The sequence below is a fragment of the Dipteris shenzhenensis genome, chromosome 17, assembly GCF_047967505.1.
Source record: "Dipteris shenzhenensis isolate YYH24624 ecotype China chromosome 17, Dip_SZ_1.0, whole genome shotgun sequence".
Classification (NCBI taxonomy): domain Eukaryota; kingdom Viridiplantae; phylum Streptophyta; class Polypodiopsida; order Gleicheniales; family Dipteridaceae; genus Dipteris; species Dipteris shenzhenensis.
The window spans coordinates 45,275,135-45,296,981 of record NC_141612.1 but is presented as its reverse complement, the minus strand read 5'-3'; the positions used below and the strand labels follow the sequence as shown (position 1 = coordinate 45,296,981).

General features: G+C 47.3%; 1 protein-coding gene across 3 annotated transcripts in view; it reads right to left on the bottom strand.

The window, feature by feature from the left end:
• The window catches only part of LOC147892178 (uncharacterized), a 180,536-nt gene that overhangs the window by 39,947 nt on the left and 118,742 nt on the right, over nt 1-21,847 (bottom strand). For all 3 annotated transcript variants that reach the window (XM_087388266.1, XM_087388268.1, XM_087388267.1), the window contains exon 8: nt 19-157. In XM_087388266.1, coding sequence (XP_087244392.1) covers nt 19-157 — 139 coding nt within the window. The remainder of the gene's footprint in view (nt 1-18; nt 158-21,847) is intronic.

Below are 21,847 nucleotides of genomic sequence, written 5' to 3'. Positions count from 1 at the left end.
AACTGAACAAGATGCTACCTTTACTAGCCAAAATAGCTTCTTCCATGGACGTGAAAACATTGCTTAGAAGGGGGATGCCCATACGATAATTTAATGATTCTCCATAACCTTTCAAATGATGGACCTCAATGTCATCAGCCCACTCTAGCAGTTCCACCTGTAATACAAATATGTTAGGTTCAAATATGTGATTCCAAAATGACACTGAACTTCTATAGCAGAGTCCTAATTTTCCTTCACGAGTCGTAAGGTCTCAAGCACGTGCTCTATTGAACATGTACTCCCTGATGCAACCATCTCACTTGCCATATCATGACAAGCCCCAACACGAAACCCAAAGCACCCAAAAATCATGTACTTCTCAGATCGTTTGATCCAATACAAAAATGTTGCACAATTGGTATTTAAAGCATCTTTGAGTAGTGATTGTTCCCTACTTGAATTACTGGCTAGATGGGCTGTTTGAATGACTTCTCTGGTTTCATAGTTGCCCAGGGAAATTGGAGGTAGCTATTTTACCGTTATGTTGGGGGCAGGGAAGGTTTTGCAATGCTAAAAGGATTTCGGATATTGTATTGGGACAGTAACATACATCGATAGACCCTCCTTTCAAAACTTGCACAACAAAACTTTCTAGCAGAAAAAAGCTGCTCGATATAGTTTTCATAGAAGTTATAACAAGGGGATCAAGTGGTCAAACTCATGAAACAGCTCTGCCTAGAGGAGCAAACAATGATGAATTTCTATCCTGAGCTATATCCAAAAACAGAAAAGCAGTCAATGAAAGACCTGTTCAGTCTCTTTGTGTGATATTCTACCACATGCTTTGCATGATGTGCTTATATCTTGAGTTTCTTCTCTCAGCTGTTTCTTTCATACTTAATAGAAGTCTATTTCAAGAGGGCGGGAGAGAGGGGGGGAGACATAGTCAATGAGGATTGGAATGTATTATGTATCATCATGTGCCATACTCCATGAGTAGAAAGAATCCAATATCTTGAAAGACCTTGAGAACATGGTTGCTTGTGATCTGTATATGAAATGAACAAACAACCAAGGCCAAAACAACCATGGGCGATGGCATGCTTATTGTTCCACCTAGCCAACCTCTGTGTTCGCAAGCTCAAATAATTGTTCACGTGTGCTCTTCCTACATGCTACACATAGTTGCATCCGTACGCGTATGGATGGTTTTTCCGTACTCCATCCGTACGTACGGCTTTCCGTACGAGTTTTTTTTTTTGGTTTGTTTGTTTGTTGGGTGGGTGATGGATGTGTGTGTGTGATTGCTTCCTCCACCATATGTCTCTCACCGGGCCAATCATCTTTGGCATCTTGATCATTCTGCACAGTGGTGGCGGAAGAGACTAAGACAGATTTGGCATTCTGAAATTCCTCTCCGACAACAGGTTTTCTTGTGGAGAACTTTGATGGGTGTTCTTCCTCATGGACATCTATTAGCACAACGACATATTGCTTCATCTATTTGTCACAGATGTCTGGCTCGATCATTCCAGAAAAGTAGTCATCATCAACAGCAAAGTCAGCAACATCAGAGTCAGCAAAAAGTTTGGAAACTATGAAAGAGATTGTCGCAAGAAGCAGTACGACCAAGGCGGTCAATCCAGTGGCAATCGAGGGAATTTCTGCGGTAGAGGAAATCATCGAGATGGACATTCTAGTCACAGTCATTTTGCAAATGAACATGCGAATATGTTTCTTGCAAACGAGGAAATGCAGAAGATTGATACAGTGTACCTAGACACTGATTGCAATCCAAAAGAGGATTTCAGCTATCAAGTCAACCAAGCAGAACAAGATTCTCAGTACATCGACAACGGTGCATCATCTCACATGATAAATCATCAAGAATGGTTCATAGCGATGAAGCCATTAGAAGGTCAAAAGAATGTATTTACACAGCAAATAATACACCAAATCCAGTTCAAGGGACATGCATTATCCCTATGAACAATTTCACTGGTACGAAAGGATAGGTGAAAGATGTACTCTACGTTCCGAAGCTTAGCAAGAATCTCTTGTCAGTAGGTCAAATGACGGAACACAACTACAGAGTCATCTTCGACAGAGATGAATGCACTATTAGAGACAAATCCAGAAAATTTCAGCTAGTAGGAAAAGGTGTCAAGGAAGGACGCTTGTATAGAATGCTAGCTACAGTACCAGATATGCATGCCATGTCAGCTTAACTGCAACAGATGCCACTATCTGCAATATGGCACAAGAGATATGGTCATGTTAATTTCAAGAGCTTACTAGATCTCAGGAATCAGAATATGACAATTGGGATTCCTAAGCTACAGTTTCTTGGAAAAGTTTGCGAAGCATCCTGCTTCGGCAAACAAAAGCGAAACAACTTTGACAAAAGCACCTCTCGAGCACGAGGTATTCTTGATTTGATACATACAGATGTATGGGGTTATGCCCAAACCTGCAGCATCAATGGTTCACTTTACTACTTGACTTTCATCGACGACTAGGGCAGATATTGTTGGGTCTACTTTCTGAAAGAGAAATCTGAAGTGTTTTCCAGATTTCAAGAATTCAAAGCCATGGTAGAAAACCAAACAAGCAAAAAGATCAAAGTCATGAGATCAGATAGAGGAGGTGAATACATGTCTTCAGCATTCATGAACTTTTGCAGAAGTCACGGCATTCGAAGACAATTCACTTGTGCAGATACTCCTCAACAGAATGCAAGAGCTAAAAGGAAGAATGGTACTTTAGCAGACACGGCTAGAGCAATGCTTAGTGAGAAGCATCTTTTGAATCAGTATTGGGCAGAAGCAATAGCCACTGCAAACTATTTGCTTAATCGGCTTCCTACCGAACCGATTCACAATATGACAACTTATGAAGCATTCACTGGATACAAGCCACACATTGGGCATCTTCGCATATTTGGTTGCATAGCATATGCCCACATACATGATGATTATATAGATTTTGCATTGAAAGGAAAAGCAGATGATGAATGAATGTTGATTTTGACCTCAGTGGTTCATTTAAAGCCCATCATTTCCCCCCTCATGGAAGTCATTCTAAATTTGTTAAAATCATTGTTCTTATACTTGAATAGCTCTTCTATGAAGACAAATTTAGTAAACCACTTAGGTCAAAATAGTCAATTTTCTCTATCCAAAAGATTTTTGTTGCATTGCTAATATGATTTTATGATATTTTTTCATAAAACCATATTAGTAATTCCATTCCAATCCTAACTCTAAAATTAAGTTGTCACATAGGAAGCATCTTTGTTTTTCAGCTAGATAACTATCCCTTCTGAATGAATGATGACATGCCAATGCAAGATTGAGTCAATTAGACACACTAGTGGGCACTTGTACGCAAAATTTATGGTATTTCAAGACCTTTAGATGAGTTTATTTTGTTCCTCCAGCCCAAAGCATTAGTGAGGACTAGCTAGTTGGCATCTTAGCAACAACTTTGTTGTGAGGAATAGCTTAGTGTTTTTGTGATTTTGATACGCAGGAAATTGGATGCGAAGTCACGCAAATGCATCATGCTTGGCTACAGTGAAGAAAGCATACAAGTTGTATAATCCCATCAATCGAAAGATCATTATCTCCAGAGATGTAATCTTTGATGAGGAATCATAATGGAAAACCTCAAACACACACGAGATAAACACACCGCTTTTACAGTCATCTATAGAAATGGTTGATGAAGAAGAGCTAGAATTGCCAGTAACACCCCAAGCAAAGAAAGCATACCTCCTGTCAGATTGGCATATGCTCAGAAAGGCAAAGCAATTCAGTGAAACCACCAACTATGCTAAGAATAATACTTGGGAATGATGCGTTCTTCCACCAAGAACCAAGGCCATAGCAAGCAAATGGGTATACAAAGTGAAGTACAATCCAAATGGAAGTATTCAAAGATACAAAGCCAAATTAGTTGCAAAAGGATTTGCACATCAATATGGTCAAGACTATGAGGAGACTTATGCTCCAATAGCAAATATGGATTCCATACGGTTCTTGATATCACTAACGACACTCAGTAAATGAAATGTGTACCAGCTTGATGTCAAGAATGCTTTTCTGAATGGTTACCTAGACGAGGAAGTCTACATGCAACAACCATCAAGTTATGTTGAACCAAGAAAAGAGAATAACGTTTGCCATCTCAAGAAGAGTCTCTACGACTTAAAGCAAGCTCCCAGAAGTTGGTACAACAGAATCGATAAGTATTTTGATGATCTGGGATACATGAAGTCCAATGCAGATCATACTCTCTACTACAAAGTTCAAGGGGAAGACATTACTATTACACTTTTGTACGTAGATGATCTGATTGTGACCGGAAGCAAGGATAGCTTCATCAGAAAGCTGAAACAAGACTTATTTGCAGAGTTCAATATGAAAGATCTTGGACTTATGCACTATTGTATTGGAATTGAGTTCTGGAGAGATTCAGACAGCACCTTTATGAGTCAGCTCAAGTATGTTGACACTCCTAGAGAAGTTTCATATGGCAGATTGCAAGATTGCAGCCACTCCCATGGAACAGAGTTTGAAACTTACTAAAGATTCAGAAAAGCCTACAGTCAATGATAAGCACTACAGGCAGCTCATCGGATCTCTTATATATCTGACTATTACACGGCCAGATATTTGTTATGCAGTAAGTTCACTTGCACAGTTTATGGCAAATCCAAAACAGTCTCACTAAATGTAGCCAAGGGAGTCTTGAGATACATCAGAGGTACAAGACAGTTTGGAATAGAATACAGAGGAAGTCATCCACGGTTACATGGATATTGTGACAGTGCCTATGCCAGAGATCATGAGCCCAGGAGATCAACACAGGGATATGCATTTTTCCTTGGTCAAGGTGCTATATCATGGTTCTCAAACAAACAACATACTGTTTCTTTGTCTTCGACTAAAGTAGAATATAGAGCACTCACTACAGGTGCATGTGAGGTTATATGGCTCAGAAGACTATTGTCAGAAACAGATTACTTTGATGAGTCAAAGCAAACAACAATATACTGTGATAATCAATCGGCTCAAACATTGGCCAAGAATCCAGTATATCACTCCAAGACAAAGCACATTGATGTCAGAGAGCACTTCATCAGAGAAAGAGTGTTACTTGGTGACATTACACTGTAGTATTGTGATAGCAAAGAGAATGGTGCAAACATCTTTACCAAACCACTCGGTAAAGAGCTTTTCGAGAAACACCAACTAGCTCTTAGTTTGACGTAGAGGAATGACATTCCCATTAAAGGGGTGTGATAAAATGTAATGTTTAGTCCTTCTTCGATTCCCCAGAATCATCATCTTGAGGAAAGGCCTACTTCATGATGTTGATCTTGACGGAAGGTGTTGAGAGTTCACCCTCAACATCATGTGATCATATGTGCATAGCACCATCATGTGATAATATGTGCATAGCACTAACCCAATAGAGTGCTATAAAGGAAAGGGTTAGATGTCCTAACCCTAACCCTAAATGGGTTTGTATATATTCTATATTTTCAACTAAATCTAGTGTACAGTTAGTCATTTGTAGTATGCTCTCTAGCTGTGCCCTCTCTCCTCATCTCCACTCTTCTCCTCTCCCCTCTTCATATTTTGTCAGAATCCACTTTAACCACAAAATACACAATAAATAATCAAATTATTAATCACCACCACATATTAAATCATAGCGCTCCTACTCAGAAACAAAGACACTGATTGGCCCCAAACATTGGCGTCCCTTGCGGTATTTCTTTAATATTCATATAAAGCCAAGAGGCTCATTAAAAGGTCTCTTGAAAGCTGCACCACAAGAAAACCAATGCCCACAGACTTCCACTATCCTGCACACCCTACAATTGTTGCTCAACTTTTTATTGCAACTATGCATCCAATCACTAGGCAATCACGCACTCTTCCTTCCGACCAAGCATGCAACAGAACCCAAAGGCATAAGCTCTCTCTCTACCCACTGCACCTGCATAACAGCCAGACACGGTGTCACGAGGTCGTGAGTTTTGATGCTCACATGTGGCCTCATCCCCGGTAAAACGGCAAGGTCGCAGGATGCAGGTGTGCAAGTTGACCCTAGGAAATTGCGCCTTCGGGGTAACTGAAAGGTTTAGGGCTAAAAAGGGGCTCATCCTCCTACCTCAAAGGAAGCCTAAGCCCTACAATCCTAGCTTGATCTCTAATGTAATAGCTCATAGCCTCAGCCACAAAAAGGAATGAAAAGGGGGCTAAAGTCTGATAGCTTTAGCTAGGATTTTATACAAGGTAACCAACAAGGTAATTGGTCTCCACTAAGACACTAAATTCCTGCAACCCCCTTTCGGAATCAAATGAATGAGGCCCTCCGTAAGTGAGTCTGGCATCTCACCCAAGTCCCATACACCCTGCAGGGCTGAGGTAATGTGATCCCCAATCTGATCCCGAAAAGTAATAAAAAATAAGGGGGAAAGTCCATCTGAACCAAGACACTTGCCCTTGTGAAGGGCAGAGAGAGCAATCCTGAACTCTACATATAAAATCAGTCAATCCGTGCATGTGTAGGCATCTGCAATCTTCTGTTCGACGAAAAAAATGGAGAGAATGTGGCTGAGTGTGAAAAGTATTTTTGTGCCAAGCATCCCTACCACTGTACTGAAAAAGGAAGGCATCCCACGCTGCTCTCTCTAGGGAGTGAATGCCACCTTCCCTACCATCCCTTTTGTCCGAGGGCATTTCAACCATGTTGAAATCGCCCCCTATAATCCAAGCATCTGCAATATGTGACCAAGAGAGCAGTTCCTTCCAAAAACAAACACGACCCCCTCTAGAATTGGGTGCATAAAGGTTTAAAAGACCAACCTTATGCCCACCAATCAAAAGTATAATCCACTGAGCTTCGGAAAGGACTATGATCCCATGTCCAATAACCAAGGGGAGTATAGAAGAAGAAACAGAAATGCAAGTACCTCCCTTGGTACCCAAGGCGGGTGACCAAAAAGTATGGCTTGACAGAAGCTTACCCGACTTCGCACAATTCCTAACATCCAATTTGTGTTCCTGAATCATCAAAATGGCCATGGGACCCCCAGTAACACCTGGATGAAGTTGGGTACGAATCAGCTGCCTACGGCGGCGGTGAGGTACACCCCTGAGGCCCTAAACGTTCCATTTGACAATCCTCATCTGCGAGAGGAGTAGGCCGGATTGAAGATCCTACCGACCTGGTAGCGGAGAAATCCCTCTCCTGCGAAGAGTTCCTCATATCAAGAGGAGGGAAGTCCACTGGGGAAAGCACACCCACACCTACTGAGGGGAAAACTCTGTCCACGGATGTTTGAAAGATGTGCTCCCCAAGCGTAAAGGGTATAAACTCCTCCTCTGCCTCAAACTCAGCCAAGTCTGCCACATCTAAAAATGAATTGCTGGGAAGAACCTCTGGCATAGGAGTGCAAAGGAGCCCTGCGAAAGGAGGAGTGGAACCAATAACCCCCTTACCTCTATCAGATGTAGACAGACGTGCAAGAGAAGAAGGGGGGTGCCGCTGCATGACCTCGGCATGCATCTGCATGACCTCAGCCACGACTTTGGCATTGTTCTCAAGTAAGGCATGGGTCTCTGGAGAAAGGTTCTCCCTAGACGAGCGCTCCTGCACATGAACACGTGAAGGGGCAAGAGCAGTCTCATCTGCACATGGAACCAGGACAGGAATGTCTCCTACCTAAAGAGATGGGTCCGCGGCCCCGTCAGTGGTAGCCTGAGGTACTGGCTCTCCAACTCTGATCGGCACTGTGACGCCAAAAATTGATATTTTTAACTTGGCATTCATATTGTTTTTCTCTATGTTTGACAAGAGTTTAAGTATCAAGTGATAGCCTAGCGGCTCTCACTTATTTCTATTTTCTATGATATTGTATGGGATTGAGAGGATGAGTGGAATGGCTCATTGTAAATATCATAGGTATGAATTATAAATACCTTGGTATGGGGTGAGAGTTATTTGTGTATGGGATATTATGGAGTTTTTTAGAAAATAGGAAGAGTGAGTCATATAAAGAGGTGGGCTCATGTCCATGTATTCCAATAATATAAGAGAGATCACATGCCAAGCGTGTGGAAGGCATGTGGAGGAGTGTGAAGTCAAGAGGAATCCTTCTAGAACTCCTATGTGGAATAAGGAGGATGTGGACATATGGAAAAGAGAGGGTCCCTATGGGCTCCATGTGGGGAGACTCTTGACTTTCTCAATATTTTAAGAGTCTTGAGCATCTTTTGATGGGACACATGGCAAGAGTAGCCAAAAAGGACATGGATGGTGACATACGTGCTTATGTGATTGATGGGGAAAGGAATCTACAGGCAGCAATTGTAAATGGGTGAAGGAGGGTAACAAAATCTCTATAAAAGAAGCCCTCCTCTCCCTTGTTCATCAATCTCTTCCACCATTAGGCCTCATGTTGCTGTAGCTCTAGTCTCCCCAAGCCTCTTCCATGAGCCTTCTCTCCCTCTTGTAGATATTCTTTTATGTAGACTCTTGAGTCCTTCTCTCTCTAGTTTATTCTCTCTCTATGCTTTCTGCTCGGTAGTCCGATTGTAATGAAATTTATATCAGCGCGAAGCTCTCTTCAAGGCGCATGTTTATATGTAATCAGATCTTGAATCAGATACTGCTGCAAAAAGTTATGAGTCTTTGTGTCTGACAGTCTGTTTTCATGACAGTTTTTACCCCCGTCTAGTAAACTGTCCATAACTTTTTGACCGCTGCTCTGTTTCTTACGAAACATATATCAGCGCGAAGCTCTCTTTAAGGCGCATGTCTCTATGTACTTAGATCTTGAATCAGATACTATTGTAAAATGTTATGAGTCTCTGTGTTTGACAGTCTATTTTCATGACAGTTTTACCCCCCTTCCAGTAAACTGTCCATATCTCTTCAACCGTCTGTCTGTTTTCAATGAAACTTATATCAGCGCGAAGCCCATCTCAAGGCACATCTCTTTGTGTGCTTGAATATTTGATATCATGTCTCTACTTAAAGTTATAGGCCTCTGTATCTAATGACAGTTTGTAGAGTGTTTTTTGCTAAGTGTAAAGGTGTCTATGAAGGAGGTGCAATGTTTCCTCGGAATCTACCCATCCGACCCAATCAGCCCCTTCACACTCCTCGATGTATATCAGTTCATGTCATGTTGAGCCGCAAGATCTTCTTTCAACAACGTATCGCTCTTCTCTTTGGCGCAGACCGGCTCGCTGAGATTATGGCCTCTGTTGATCCTTTCCTTCTCCCTATGCTTGATTACAACATCACTTGGGATGTTACCATCTTCATTCTCATCTGAGGGAGGAAAGTATGGTGTGGTATCTTGGCATAAAAGCTTCTTTCTAATGTCCCATTCTCAATGATAAATATCTTTTGCTGTCAGTTCGAAAGCAGCAGGAAGTGAAGAGGTGCGTGAAGTTTATTACTCCCAACTTCATGTCACATCTTTTGATGGAGGCGCCGGGTATGTTTGGTATTGGATTCATCCCACCTTACTAAACGGTCTCGGGTGTGCTTGATTGCATGTTATGCCTAGAAGAGGCATGTGTTTTGATGAGGTAAAGAAGATGCCTGGAAGAACTCCGTTAGAAGAGATTACAACCCGTTTAAGAGAGCTTGAAGATTGTGAAGATGATGCTCAAGCTATTCGCACAGTCACCATGATCATATCCTTTATGTTTGCACTGTTGAATATGTTGGTGAATCGACAACGCCAGCAGCAGGCACAATGATAGATTGGGAATTGTTCCATGCACTGGCAGCTTGGTGTGAAGAAGAGTTGAGTCTTTGGGTAGTTTTCGACTATAACAGTGGAGTGGTGATTCTTAATGCTTTCAACTTCTTTTGCTATGCAAATGATGAAGATTACAATATCTTGAAGCTTTTATGTGCACTTCCTATTGTGAGAAGGGTGATTCTAGAATGCATGTATACACAATGTTTTCATGGTGCTGGTTGGTCACTTATTTTTGAAGATTTTGTTGAGGATCACATTGTGGAGGGTTTTCAACAAGTGGTTATGCATAATAAGTTGGTCTTGGTATACTAAGGCTATGTGGGATCTTGTTCGGATCTTGTTTGGGATATTATTTGGATCTTGGTGTTTTCTTTTTGTGTTTCATCATGGTGAAGATTTCAGTGTTTCGAAGGACCCAAGGGGAGGACCCGGAGTCTTATCTTCGGGATTTTGTTCGAGGATGCCGGCTTTCTGGATGGTCCATGAAGGATCGGGTGGAGATTTTGCCTGATTTTCTTGAAGGTGTAGCCTTGAGTTGGCATGAGACCTTGCCGGACTCTACCAAGGAGGACTGGGACCAAGTGGTGGCAGCAATGAAGCAGAGATTTGGGGCAGTGGAGTTGCCAAATGCTTTGATGTTGCAGTTGGACTGGTTCTATCAAGGAGAGGGTGAGTTGGTCTCTACGTTGGCAATCCGATATGAAACTTTATGGACAAAGTATGAAAGGGCAGTTTTACGAGCTGTGGCATCTACATCATCGGCCCTTCAAAGTCTCTCAGGGATGGAGCACTTAAAGATGAGCAAATTTGTTATGGCTTTGGAGCCTCGTCTTCGCTCAAAAGTAGTGAGTAAAGATCCAACAACATACATGGAGGCACTTCGCATTGCGACCAAGAAAGAAGCTTCTCTAAAGATCGAATCCTCTTTTGTGTCTTCAACAGCTTCAACTTCTAAGGTGGAGGTAATGGGCACTCCTCAGGTACCAAAGTCCTTTGAGTTAGATCATAATATCTCCCAATTGATGGCAGAGTTTACTGATTTGAAATTGCATTTTGAAATTGCATTTGGTTAATGCATTTGGTTAATGCACGACAACCTAGAGCACCAAAGAGTGAAGATAGGCCTCGAGATAGGAGTGGGGTCACTTGCTATGAATGTAATAAAAAAGGTCACTATCGCCCCGAGTGTCCTAGATTGAGAAAGAAAGAAGAAAAACAAATATCCTTGTTAGAACCTTCTTCAGGGGATGAGGAAAAAGAGGTGATGATGGCTAAACGGGGGCGTGGTAAAGCAAAAGAAGAAGAAGAGAGCAAGGAAGAAGTAGATGAGGAACATCAGGAAGAGGAACACCGTAGTAAGAAAAAGAAGGCATCTAGAAGGAGAATTAGCCAGTCAGACTTTTCTTTAGGACAAGGAATTGGAAGCTATGACTTGTTGTCCGACCTTAAAGAAAAGGAAGCTCATATCACCTTTGGTCAATTACTTGCTTTGTCTCCAAAACTACGGAAGGAATGGGGAAAACTAGCAAGCACAAGAGTGTAAAAGAAGAAAAAGAAGAAAAGTGCCCTTCCTGTTGTTCAAAAGGTAGATATAGATGTTGGTGATGATGTACCTGTGGTTGATGTGATCATTGATGGTCAAGTGATTTCTAATGTGTACATTGATGGAGGTGCATCGATTAATGTCATGAGTGAGAAGACCATGATAGATGCTGATTTAAAATACTCTAGTACTACCTCTCCTTATCGCATCAAATTGGCTGACAACACAAGGGTTAAGACCTTGGGAGTTGTGAAGAATCTAGAAGTGGATGTATGTGGAATTTCTGTGCCGACTACTTTTCAGGTGATCCCTACCAAGCCAGATGCACGTGCCTATCCATTGATTTTGGGAAGGCCTTGGCTACGCAAGGTGAAGGCTGTTCAAAAGTGGGATACTGGAGAATTGATTTTGCAGAGAAATGATAAGAAGGTGTGCTACAACATCAGAAGCCGCAAAAAGGAAGTTGTCAAGGAGGAGTCTTCAACATCAGAGAGTTCAAGCTCTGACTTAACCGATGAAGAAGAAGAGACAGGGTGTAGCTCCGAGGAGTCCAACTCAGAGGGTGAGGTGGAAGGAGTGGCCTTTGGTCTTTGTCTTGGTGCTGATCGGGATGAGTCAGGAAGGAACAAGGTGGTGGTGCAAGAAGATCCTGTAGAGACACTTCATGTGGAGGATGTGGAGCACACTAAACGACGCCAATGCAATGAAGAGCTTCTTGGTGATTCTCTATCAGGTAGTGAGAAGCTCCAGTACTTAGATATGCTAGATGATTTTCCATGTCTCTTTGCAACAAGCTATTCACAGGTTCAGCCAGTCTCTCTTGTGGAGCACAAGATTGAGTTGAAGCCAGAAAGCAAGTGCAACGCTTAAGGCGATTGGGGGTGATCCAAGCTGAGGCACTAAAGAAAGAGGTAACACAACTACTTGAGGCGGGATTCATCTTTCCTGTTGATGATTCAGAATGGATATCTCCTGTAGTTGTCACACCAAAGAAAGGAAATAAGTGGCGAGTTTATGTGGACTTTCGTCCTTTGAATGCATGCACTAAGAGGGATCATTTTTCTTTGCCATTCCAAGATGAAATACTAGACCAAGTGGCAGGGCATGAGATGTATTCTGTATGTGATGGGTATTCTGGGTACTTTCAAATTCGTATTCGGGAGGAAGGTCAAAAGAAAACATCATTTGTCACACCTTAGGGAGTTTTTGCTTATAGAGTGATGCCTTTTGGGTTGACCAATGCACCAGCTACATTTCAAAGGTTCATGAGTCAAGTCCTGGAGCCTTACTTGGGAAAGTTCATACGGGTGTTTTTAGATGATTTTTGCATTTATTCTCGGCGCATAGATCACATGGAGAAGTTAAAGATGGCCTTAGCTAGGATTGATGAAGCAAAAGGGTGTCTAAATCCTAGCAAGTGTCATTTGGCTCAAACAAAAGTAGTCTTGTTGGGGCATATTGTGTCTGAAGAAGGCCTGCAAATGGATCCTGACAAGGTTCAAGCAATCATGGCATTGCCAAGTCCTGAGAGTGTCACTGGTGTTCGCAGAATTCTAGGAAAGAGCAAGTATTATCAACGCTTTTGTGATGATTTCACAGAGATAGTGCATCCCATGAACTTGTTGACAAGAAAAGGAGTTTCTTTCCAATGGGGTGTGGAGCAACAAGAGTCTTTCCAGCAACTTAAGGAGGCCATGAGTAAGGGCCCAATATTGAAGCCCCCTGATTGGTCTCAAGACTTTTATGTAAATCCAAGTGTATCTTTGCATTCAGTTGGTGCTGTATTGCTACAAAAAGGAGAGGCAGGTAGAATTCCCATCTATTATGCCAACCGACAGCTTACAAATGTGGAAACAAGGTATGAAGAAATGGAGCAGCAAGCTCTCTCTTTGGTGTTTTCAGTCAGAAAGTTTTGCTCCTATTTATTACCTCGACCATTTTTCTTTCTTACCTCTCAGTCTGTATTAGCATATCTAGTTCGCAAGCCTAATCCTGGGGGGAGATTTGCAAAATGGTTGTCAGAGCTTCAAGAGTTCTCTTTCTCTTTTGTCATTGAAAATACCACTAGGTCCACTATGGCAAATTTGCTCACAAGACGGGAGGATCTAGGAGAAGAAAAGAAATGGAAGGAGAACATTAAAGATGAAAGGGATACACCATCAACAGCTTTTGTTTTGTATTTTGATGGGGCTTTTAGTCCTTCGTGCCAACAAGGAGCCGGGGGGATAATCTTGATGAATCCTGAAGGTCAAGAGGTATGGGCAAGAGGACAAGAGCTTCCAGGTATCACAACTAACAATGCAGCTGAGTATAATGCTTTGATTCTTGGTTTGGAGGGTTGTCTTCAAAGTCAAGTTAAAGAATTGGAAGTAAGAGGAGATTCTCAGCTTATTATAAAGCAAATGCAAGGGCATTACAAGACAAGAAGTCCTCATTTGAAGGAGCTTAATCAAAAGGCTATGGCACTATGTAGTCAGTTTGATTTTTGCAAGTTTGTTCATATAAACAGAAAAGAAAATCAAAGGGCAAATGAGTTAGCTACTCAAGCCATTGTAGTACAAGACCGGGGAGTGGTTTCTTTGGTAGACACTGGATGGCCAGAACTGCAAGATGTTCAGCAATATGTGGAAGAAGGCATGTTTCCTCAAGGGTTAACTCCACAACAGAAGCAGAGATTGGTAAGGAAGGCTTGTCCCTATACTATTATTGATGACATTCTTTATAAATTGGGAAAAGATAAGGTGCTTCGTCGGGTGGTCCATCCCATGGAGACTAGGAGAATCCTAGAAATGTGTCATGAATGCTCTAGTCATTTTGCTTCAGCAAGCACAGCTAGGAGAATTCTTAATGCAGGATACTTTTGGCCACGCCTCCATAAGGATGTATATGAATGGTGTCGAAGTTGTAAAGTATGCCAAAAGTTTGGAAGGCGACAGTTGATTCCTAGGCCCTTCAAGCCTATTCCAGCATATGGACCATTTGAGAGGTGGGGGTTGGACTTTGTGGGACCACTCCCTCGCTCATCTCAGGGCAAGCATTATTTATTAGTGGCCACAGATTATGCGACTCGATGGGCAGAGGCCAAGGCCACAGTCAATAGCAAGGCAAGCACAGTTGCAAAATTTCTCTTTGATCAAATTTGTTCACGCTTTGGTTGTCCTTTGGAAATTCTCACTGATGGAGGAACCTCTTTTAGAAATAAACTAATTGAAGATGTGGTGCATAAGCTAAAGATAAATCATAGCATGTCCACAATCGGGGTGAGAATTTAGCACACTCTCCTACATGCAGTCAAGGACCTTGATTGTGAAGGAATTCTGAGAAAAACTTTTTCCCCTTCCTTATTCTCTAAAATATCAATTCTCATCTGCATATGCTTTAGCTCTATCCATAGCCTGACGGATCTTATCTCTCGCAAGTGCTAGCATCTCCAGCATCTGAACAACATAGTTCGCGGCACTAAGTAATTTCTGAGGTATTACCAGCCCGTGCCGACACGATCTCTGCTCGACGAACTTTCAAGCAATTCCGCCTACTGATGTGATATTTCGCCAATTCCTCTTAGCCATGGGTGGGCAACACTATGAGCTTGCTGCTCATGAAATTTGAGCTCAAATGCTTGCTAGAATAAGGAGAAACAAGCAAAAGACTAGTTGGAGAAGGCGCTACTGTCATGAGCAATGCTACGCGTTTTTTTGGCAATCCTCTCTGCTAGAAGTAGTCCTTAATAAGAGCTTCCATTTGCCTTTGAAAGCCCTCTCAAAGCTTTTATCTTCAGCTTCAATTGAACCCTCCAACTTCAGACTGTTCAATTTGGGGGTAACCGTGATATTTGCTTCTAATATGAACCATTGAATATGTTTAAGTGCTAGAAAGTTTCATTATTATTCAGTTATCTTTGGTCTTTTGGATGTTTGATCATTGGAAGTGATCTGAGCCATTTTTCAGTCTTATCTTTGGAGCATTGTCCTACAGTTTGACAATTTTGGTAAATGCTCATAATGTAATTATTGTAGGCCATCTTCTGATGGTTCTAGTGATGCCCTATAGGCCTGGTATGTGCCTTGTAGGCATAAGTTTAGGCACTTAGATTATTTTGTGCCTTTTAGGTCACTTAGGACACTTAGTCCTATGTGACACCTAGGACACTTATTCCTAGGGTCTAGGTACAAGTACCTGTACTCTCTTTTTTAATCTATCCTAGTTGACGTGACGGCTAATCTATGGACTCCTTTGCAACCTGCACTCTCTCTTTTTCATTCGATCCTACAGTGGTATCAAGGCTCGGATCTGCTAGTGATGACATATCATGAATATCATGACCAGTTGCAGAACTGATCGCTAGGCCTCAGCTCCTGCGAGCTTCCCTCCTCCCCCCACCGCTAGCTCTACCTCCCCTCCCTAGCCCCCCCCCTCGCCGCGACCACCCCCGCCCCCTGCCTCTCCGCCCTCGCCCCCCGCCCGCCCTCCCCCTCACCCGCCGCCTCTCCTTCGTTTCGCCTCTCCATCTCGCCCTCCACCTCGCCTCTCCTCGCCGCCCCCTCGCTTCCACTCCCCCCCTTCCCTCGTTTCACCTCACTCCCCCCTCGCTTCACCTCACCCCCCCCTCTCGCCGCTCCGCCTCTCCCGCCCGACCCCCTCGCTCACCCGCCACCCATCCCGCTCCCCCCGCCCCCCGCGTCTCCGCCCGCCCCCATTCCGCCCCCCCCGCCTCCATTCCGCCCCCCCCCGCCTCCATTCCGCCCCCCCCGCCTCCATTCCGCCCCATTCCGCCTCATTCCGCCTCCGCCCGCCCTCATTCCGCCCCATTCCGCCCCCCCCGCCTCCATTCCGCTCCCCCTCGCCTCCATTCCGCTCCACCCGCCCTTTCCGCCCCCCCCCCCCCCGCCTCCACTTCTCCACCCCGCCTCCACCCTCCGCCTCCGCAACCGTCCTTTCCACACCCAGGCGCCACCCTCCCGCTTCGCCTCCCTTTTGGGGTGGCAGCCTGTTCCTCATCGGAAGCTTGCAGTTAGTCTTGGCGGTATGGCGGCCCCCTGCCCGGATCCGGAGGCCCAGTCGGACCCTCCCTCTCCAGATGCCTACCGCGTTATCCTGACAGAGCAACAATCATCTCGAGTTCAGGAGGTTGCCATTGACTTTGCCCGTACCTCTGTTTACGGTAGAGTCATTGGACACTCTCCCTCCAGATCAGCCATCAGGGACTGGCTCCAGTCCACTCTCCTGCTAGAGGATGGCCATATTGAGGAGGTGGCCCTTATGGGAAGGGGCATCTTCTGGCTCAAACTCTCCAATGAGAAAGCTGCGAGCAACCTGATTGCCGGTTCCCCCACATCGGTGGATGGAAAGATTATCATGATAGTCCCGTGGTACCGTGGATTCAGCGCAGCAGATTTTGATGTTCGGTTCCGTATACCTCGCCACCCAGTGACACTAGTTTTTCCAGGTCTTGCTGCTGAGCTGCGGCCGATTGTCAGGGACTTGGGCTCCCATTTTGGCTGGGTTATGCACGACACTTTCGCCGATGCGGTGACCACGGCAGGAGCCCCCCGAGTCCGTGTGGCTGTGGCAGATCCTGCGACTCTCCCTGCAGTGATCGAGATTGTGACAGGTGCCGGCAGCATCACCCAGAGCATGATAGTCACCGGACAGCCAGGTCAGTGCCTGAGGTGCCACGGCTTTGGGCACTTGGCGGCTGCTTGTCCACGCTTCGCCAGCTCATCTCGACCCCCCCCGCCCCCGCCCCCGCCCCCTCCGCCCCCGCCCCCCCCGGACAGCCACGTCAGGAGGAGCCGAGGCAGTCGGAGCCCGGTCCAGAGTTAGTGGGTGGTTGGACCGAGGTTAGAAGGAAAAGAGGAAAGAACAAGAAGATCTCGGATAAAGGCAAGGAGGCAGAGGTTACCCTTCCTGCAGCAGCACCCCAGAGACCTGACAGGCAGCCGCCCCCAAAACCTGGGAGAGCTTCTTCTTCGACGGCAGCCCGCCCTTCACAGCCTCAGATCCCCCTCTCTCCCGCTCCCCCGCCCCTTTCCACTCAGTCCCAGCCCCTTCCCCAGTTTCCCCTCCCTTCGCCCGACCCGCAGCCTCAGCCCCCGCCTCTTCCTCCTCAGTCTCCTCCTCCTCCCTCTCAGCCCCAGTTCCAGAGGCATCCCCATCCCCCCCCTCCCTCCATTCCCCTCGACTCCCCTACAGTGTTAGCTGCACCTTCGGCTTCCCAGCTGAGGGCAGCCCCCGATCCGCCTCCTCCACCTTCTCCGCCAGTCGCCTCCGTGGAGTCCGAGTCGCCTACCCCTCAGCCTCCTCCCCCTCCCCCCCCGCTGGCAGGACACCCGGAGTCTACACCACCACTGGAGCAGGCTTCCATGGCCGCTAGCCCTTCAGTGGCAGACTCTCATGGGTCTCAGCTTCAGGAGAGAGAGCTTCCTCGAGACTTTTACAGATCTGGCCCCTGGGACTACTTGGACGTGGCCGACCTTGGGACCTTCCCGGCTTATCTCGACATCAGTATCTTCCTGCTCCGCAAAGGGGCGGATGGGAAGATTGTCGCCTTGGCCCCTAGGGATGGCCCTAGTTTCGCCTTCACGTTCCTCAGCGATGGCACCGAGGCCTGGACAGACGACTCGGTTTGGGAGGCGCTCAGAGAGCAGACACACGCCCAGGTCTGCTGTTCCTAGATAGGCCCGTCCGGTGGGCAGCTTCTCGAGACTCAGTGGTCCGAGGGCGATGTGCGCCTGCGGTGGCGTTGCGCCGCCAAACGCTTCCGACTGATTGTGATCCTCAGACCTCCCCTGTCATGGCCCCTCCCCCAGGATGTCAGAGCTTGGTCCCATCAGAAACTCCGAACCTTCTATGGGATGACCACTTCAGAGATCTCGAGCTGGCTCGAGAAAGCATTTATTCATGGCACCAAAGGCCTCTCACCTTTGCTGAAGGTGTTGAAGAACGGGCAGGACGACCCCGTCTCCCCCTCCAAACCTTCTCATAAGCGGCAGCACCTCCATTCCGACATGTCTGATTCTTCATCGACTTCGACCGCGAGCAGACAGTTGTTCGCAGCCCCCCATCCCTCTCCATGAGCCTACACCTCGTATCCTGGAATGTGAACGGGTTTCACTCTTCTGGCACCCGTGGTCCCAGGAAGCTCATTTTGCGACAGGAACTTCAGCCTGCAGTGATTGGTCGTTTGGATGTACTTCTGCTCCAGGAGCACAAGCTCTCTGCGGCTCATTCCCGTAGCTGCGGGAAGGTTCTCCCTGGACGTTCCTACACTTACTGGGAGCCCTCGATCGGTGCACAGGGGAGGAGTGGGGGTGTCTGTACCTCCGTGTGCGAGCAGTTAGCCCAGGGAGTTTTCGGTCATGGCACGTTGATCCCAAGCCGAGCCCTTTGGGTAGGCCTGGATTTGGAGGGATCCAAAATTGGAATCCTCAACATTTATGCTCCTACAGACCTCCGATGCAGAGCCACCTTCTGGAGGACACTTACAGGGATTCTTCCAGACATGGATTCCTGGATTGTTGGAGGTGACTTCAACAATCTCGAGACCTTGGAGGACCAGCAGGGCAGAGGTCCGGAGTTCACAGGTATGGCTCAGGCAGAGCAGTCAGCTTGGGACTCTTTCATCTTCGCGACAGGAGGTAGGGACAGTTGGAGAGACCCGTCCTTCCGGCGGTGGCACGGGAGCCTGGACTTCTCTTGGGGCTTCCGCAAGGAAGGAGGCAGACTCCTGGAGAGGCTTGATAGATTTTATGTCAGTGATTGGGCCATCAGCAGAGGCGGTCAGGCAGGTATAGTTCCAGGGACGACACTTTCCGACCATGCGCCGGTGCTCCTTTCATTAGATTCGGCAGCCCAGACCCTTCCCCCCCGGTCTTGCAGGATTCCCGACTCCATTTTCTCGAGGGAGGACGTGCGCAGCAGTATTTGCAGTCTTTGGGACAGAGACTGGGGGGAGTGCGTGGATTTGGTGGACTCAGTTGCTCAGGCTCTGCAGGAGTCCAGCCAGATCTGCCAGCTAGCAGCCCTACACGTTCGACAGGATTGGTGGAGTAGAGAGAGAGCTCTTCGGAGGGACCTCGCCTCCATTCAACGACTCCAGCAGGCTTCCCCGGGCTCGGAGGAGCTTCGGATCCAGGCCCTTCGAGCCAGAGCCCTCCTGGAGGAGGCACTCCAACGCCGCTCAGAGTTTTCCTATCACGCCTCTCTCTCCTTCTGGGCCCGGAAGGGTGACCGGATGTGCAGGGAGTTCTTCAGGACGCATGGCCAGAGAGCTGCAGGTGATCAGCTTCGGAGTCTTAGGACAGCGGATGGTCACATCGTTACGGATCCGGGGGAGGTCCTGGGGTTGGCCACTGACTTCTACAGGACCCTCTTCCAGCAGGAGCCGCTTGCCCCTCGTGCTAGTCGTGCCCGTGAGGAGGTGTGGAGGCACATTCCATCCCTGGTCCAGCCTAGCATGCAGGCGACGTTGTTGGCGCCGTTTACCTCGGATGAGATGCTGGAGGCCTTGATGGCTATCGACGGACAGAAATGCCCAGGAGAGGATGGGCTATCCCGAGAATTCTTCACCTCCTTCTGGGACCAGATCCATCAGTCCCTCCTTGCAGCTCTGCAGGGGATTTTCAGTAGCGGTCAGATGCCAGAGAGCCTCTCTTCGGGACTGATTTGCCTTATCCCGAAGGGAGGAGATAGACAGGAGATTCGCCAGTGGCGTCCAATCACTCTCCTTACCACCGCCTACAAAATCCTCGCCAAGATGATCAGTGCCAGAGTTCGGCCTCTACTCCCAGACCTCATTCATGACACGCAGACAGGCTTTGTCCAGGATCGCAGTATCCTGGATAATGTCTTCACCTTTTCAGAGGCGGCGGAGTGGGCTCAGCACAGTGGATCACATCTTGCCATTCTACTTCTCGACTTCGAGAAGGCCTACGATCGCGTGGACTGGTCCTTTTTGGAGGGGACTCTGGAGCGGCTAGGTTTCCCGGCAGGTTGGATTCAGGGTATCTCAGCTTTGTACAGGACAGCGTCTAGCAGGGTCATCATTGGAGGCAGGATGGGTGAGCGCTTTAGCTTGGAGAGATCAGTGCGTCAGGGCTGCCCCCTTGCTCCTTACCTGTTTCTTTTCTTCGCCGAGGCCATGACTTACTACCTTCGGGCGAGGTCTATCGGGATAAGGCGTGTTCGCCTTCCACTCCGGGAGGACACGGAGCTTTTGGACTCGGAGTACGCAGATGATACAGCCCTTTATGTCCAGGACGATGAGGGGATGCTAGAGAGGGTGCGGATGGCCCTGGAGGTCTTCTGCTCGGCCGCTGGTGCGAAAATCAACTGGAACAAATCAGTTGGTTTTCTCACAGACCCTGGGGCGTGTTCTCAGTGGGGGCGATTTCTGGGTTTCAGATGGATTCCACGGGGACAGACAGCTAGATACCTTGGCTTCCAGGTTGGCCTAGACATCACGCCAGCTCAGCAGTTTCTCCCGGTGCTAGACTCCATCCGACGGAAGCTGGCTTTCTGGAGCACTGCTAAGCTGTCTCTTGCAGGTCGTGCCCTAGTAGTTAACCAGGTCCTCCTAGCCACGGCTTTGTATGTGGCTTCCTGCTGGTGCTTCTCGAGATCCAGCGTGGCACAGCTCAGGAGGTTGGTTCGGAACTTCCTTTGGTCTGGGGAGGATGGTCTTAGAGATACCAGAGCCAGGGTTGCTTGGCAGACAGTCATTCTTCCGCAGGCTGAGGGTGGCCTGGGGGTTATCGATCCAGAGCTTCAGAGTCAGGCCTTGTTAGGCAAGCTTATCATCCGCGGTTTGACTCCGGCGGGGCAGACGTGGAAGATGTTACTTCAGCAGGGAGTCGGCTCTTGTGTCCCGCGCCGAGGTGGAGAGTGGCTACCATCCCTCAGGTGGATCTTCACTTCCGCCCCGCTCACTCAGCCCCGCTCCCCACTCGTTCGTAGCCTCCTCATGGTTTGGAGGCGGCTCCGTCTCAGTCTCATTCAGTCCCCTCCCAGCTGTCAGGAGGAGATCGATCGCCAGCCGCTCGTCTGGAATGGTCAGGTCAGAGATGCCGAGGGCCTTCAGTTGGGGGAGAGATCACATATCAGGTGGGACGGCTGGATGAGGGGGCCAGCCCGGTCCCTTCGAGTTTGGAGGGATACGTACAGACATCTGGAGATGGCTGATCTCGCAGACGCAGCTGGAGGTGCACGCGGAGTCCAGGCGAGACGCACGGAGATCGACGGTGCGATCCCAGCTGCTTGGTTGGTTCCACCTGAGCCTCAGGTCCTCATGCCTGGTGACACCCGCTGGCTAGGACAGTTCACCCCCCGTGGCATCCCACTGGTGGTCGCAGGACGTATGGATGACTCCGCTATCTCCTTCTTCGCGGTTTCAGGGGATGGACGACTCAGGAGAGACGATGCGCTCATCGACCCCCTACTCCCGTGGCAGAGGGTTAGGGTCGTAGGCCTTTTGGGGAAGGTCTGGCGTACCGACCCTAGTATCGAGCAGGACCAGCTGCAGCTTTGGC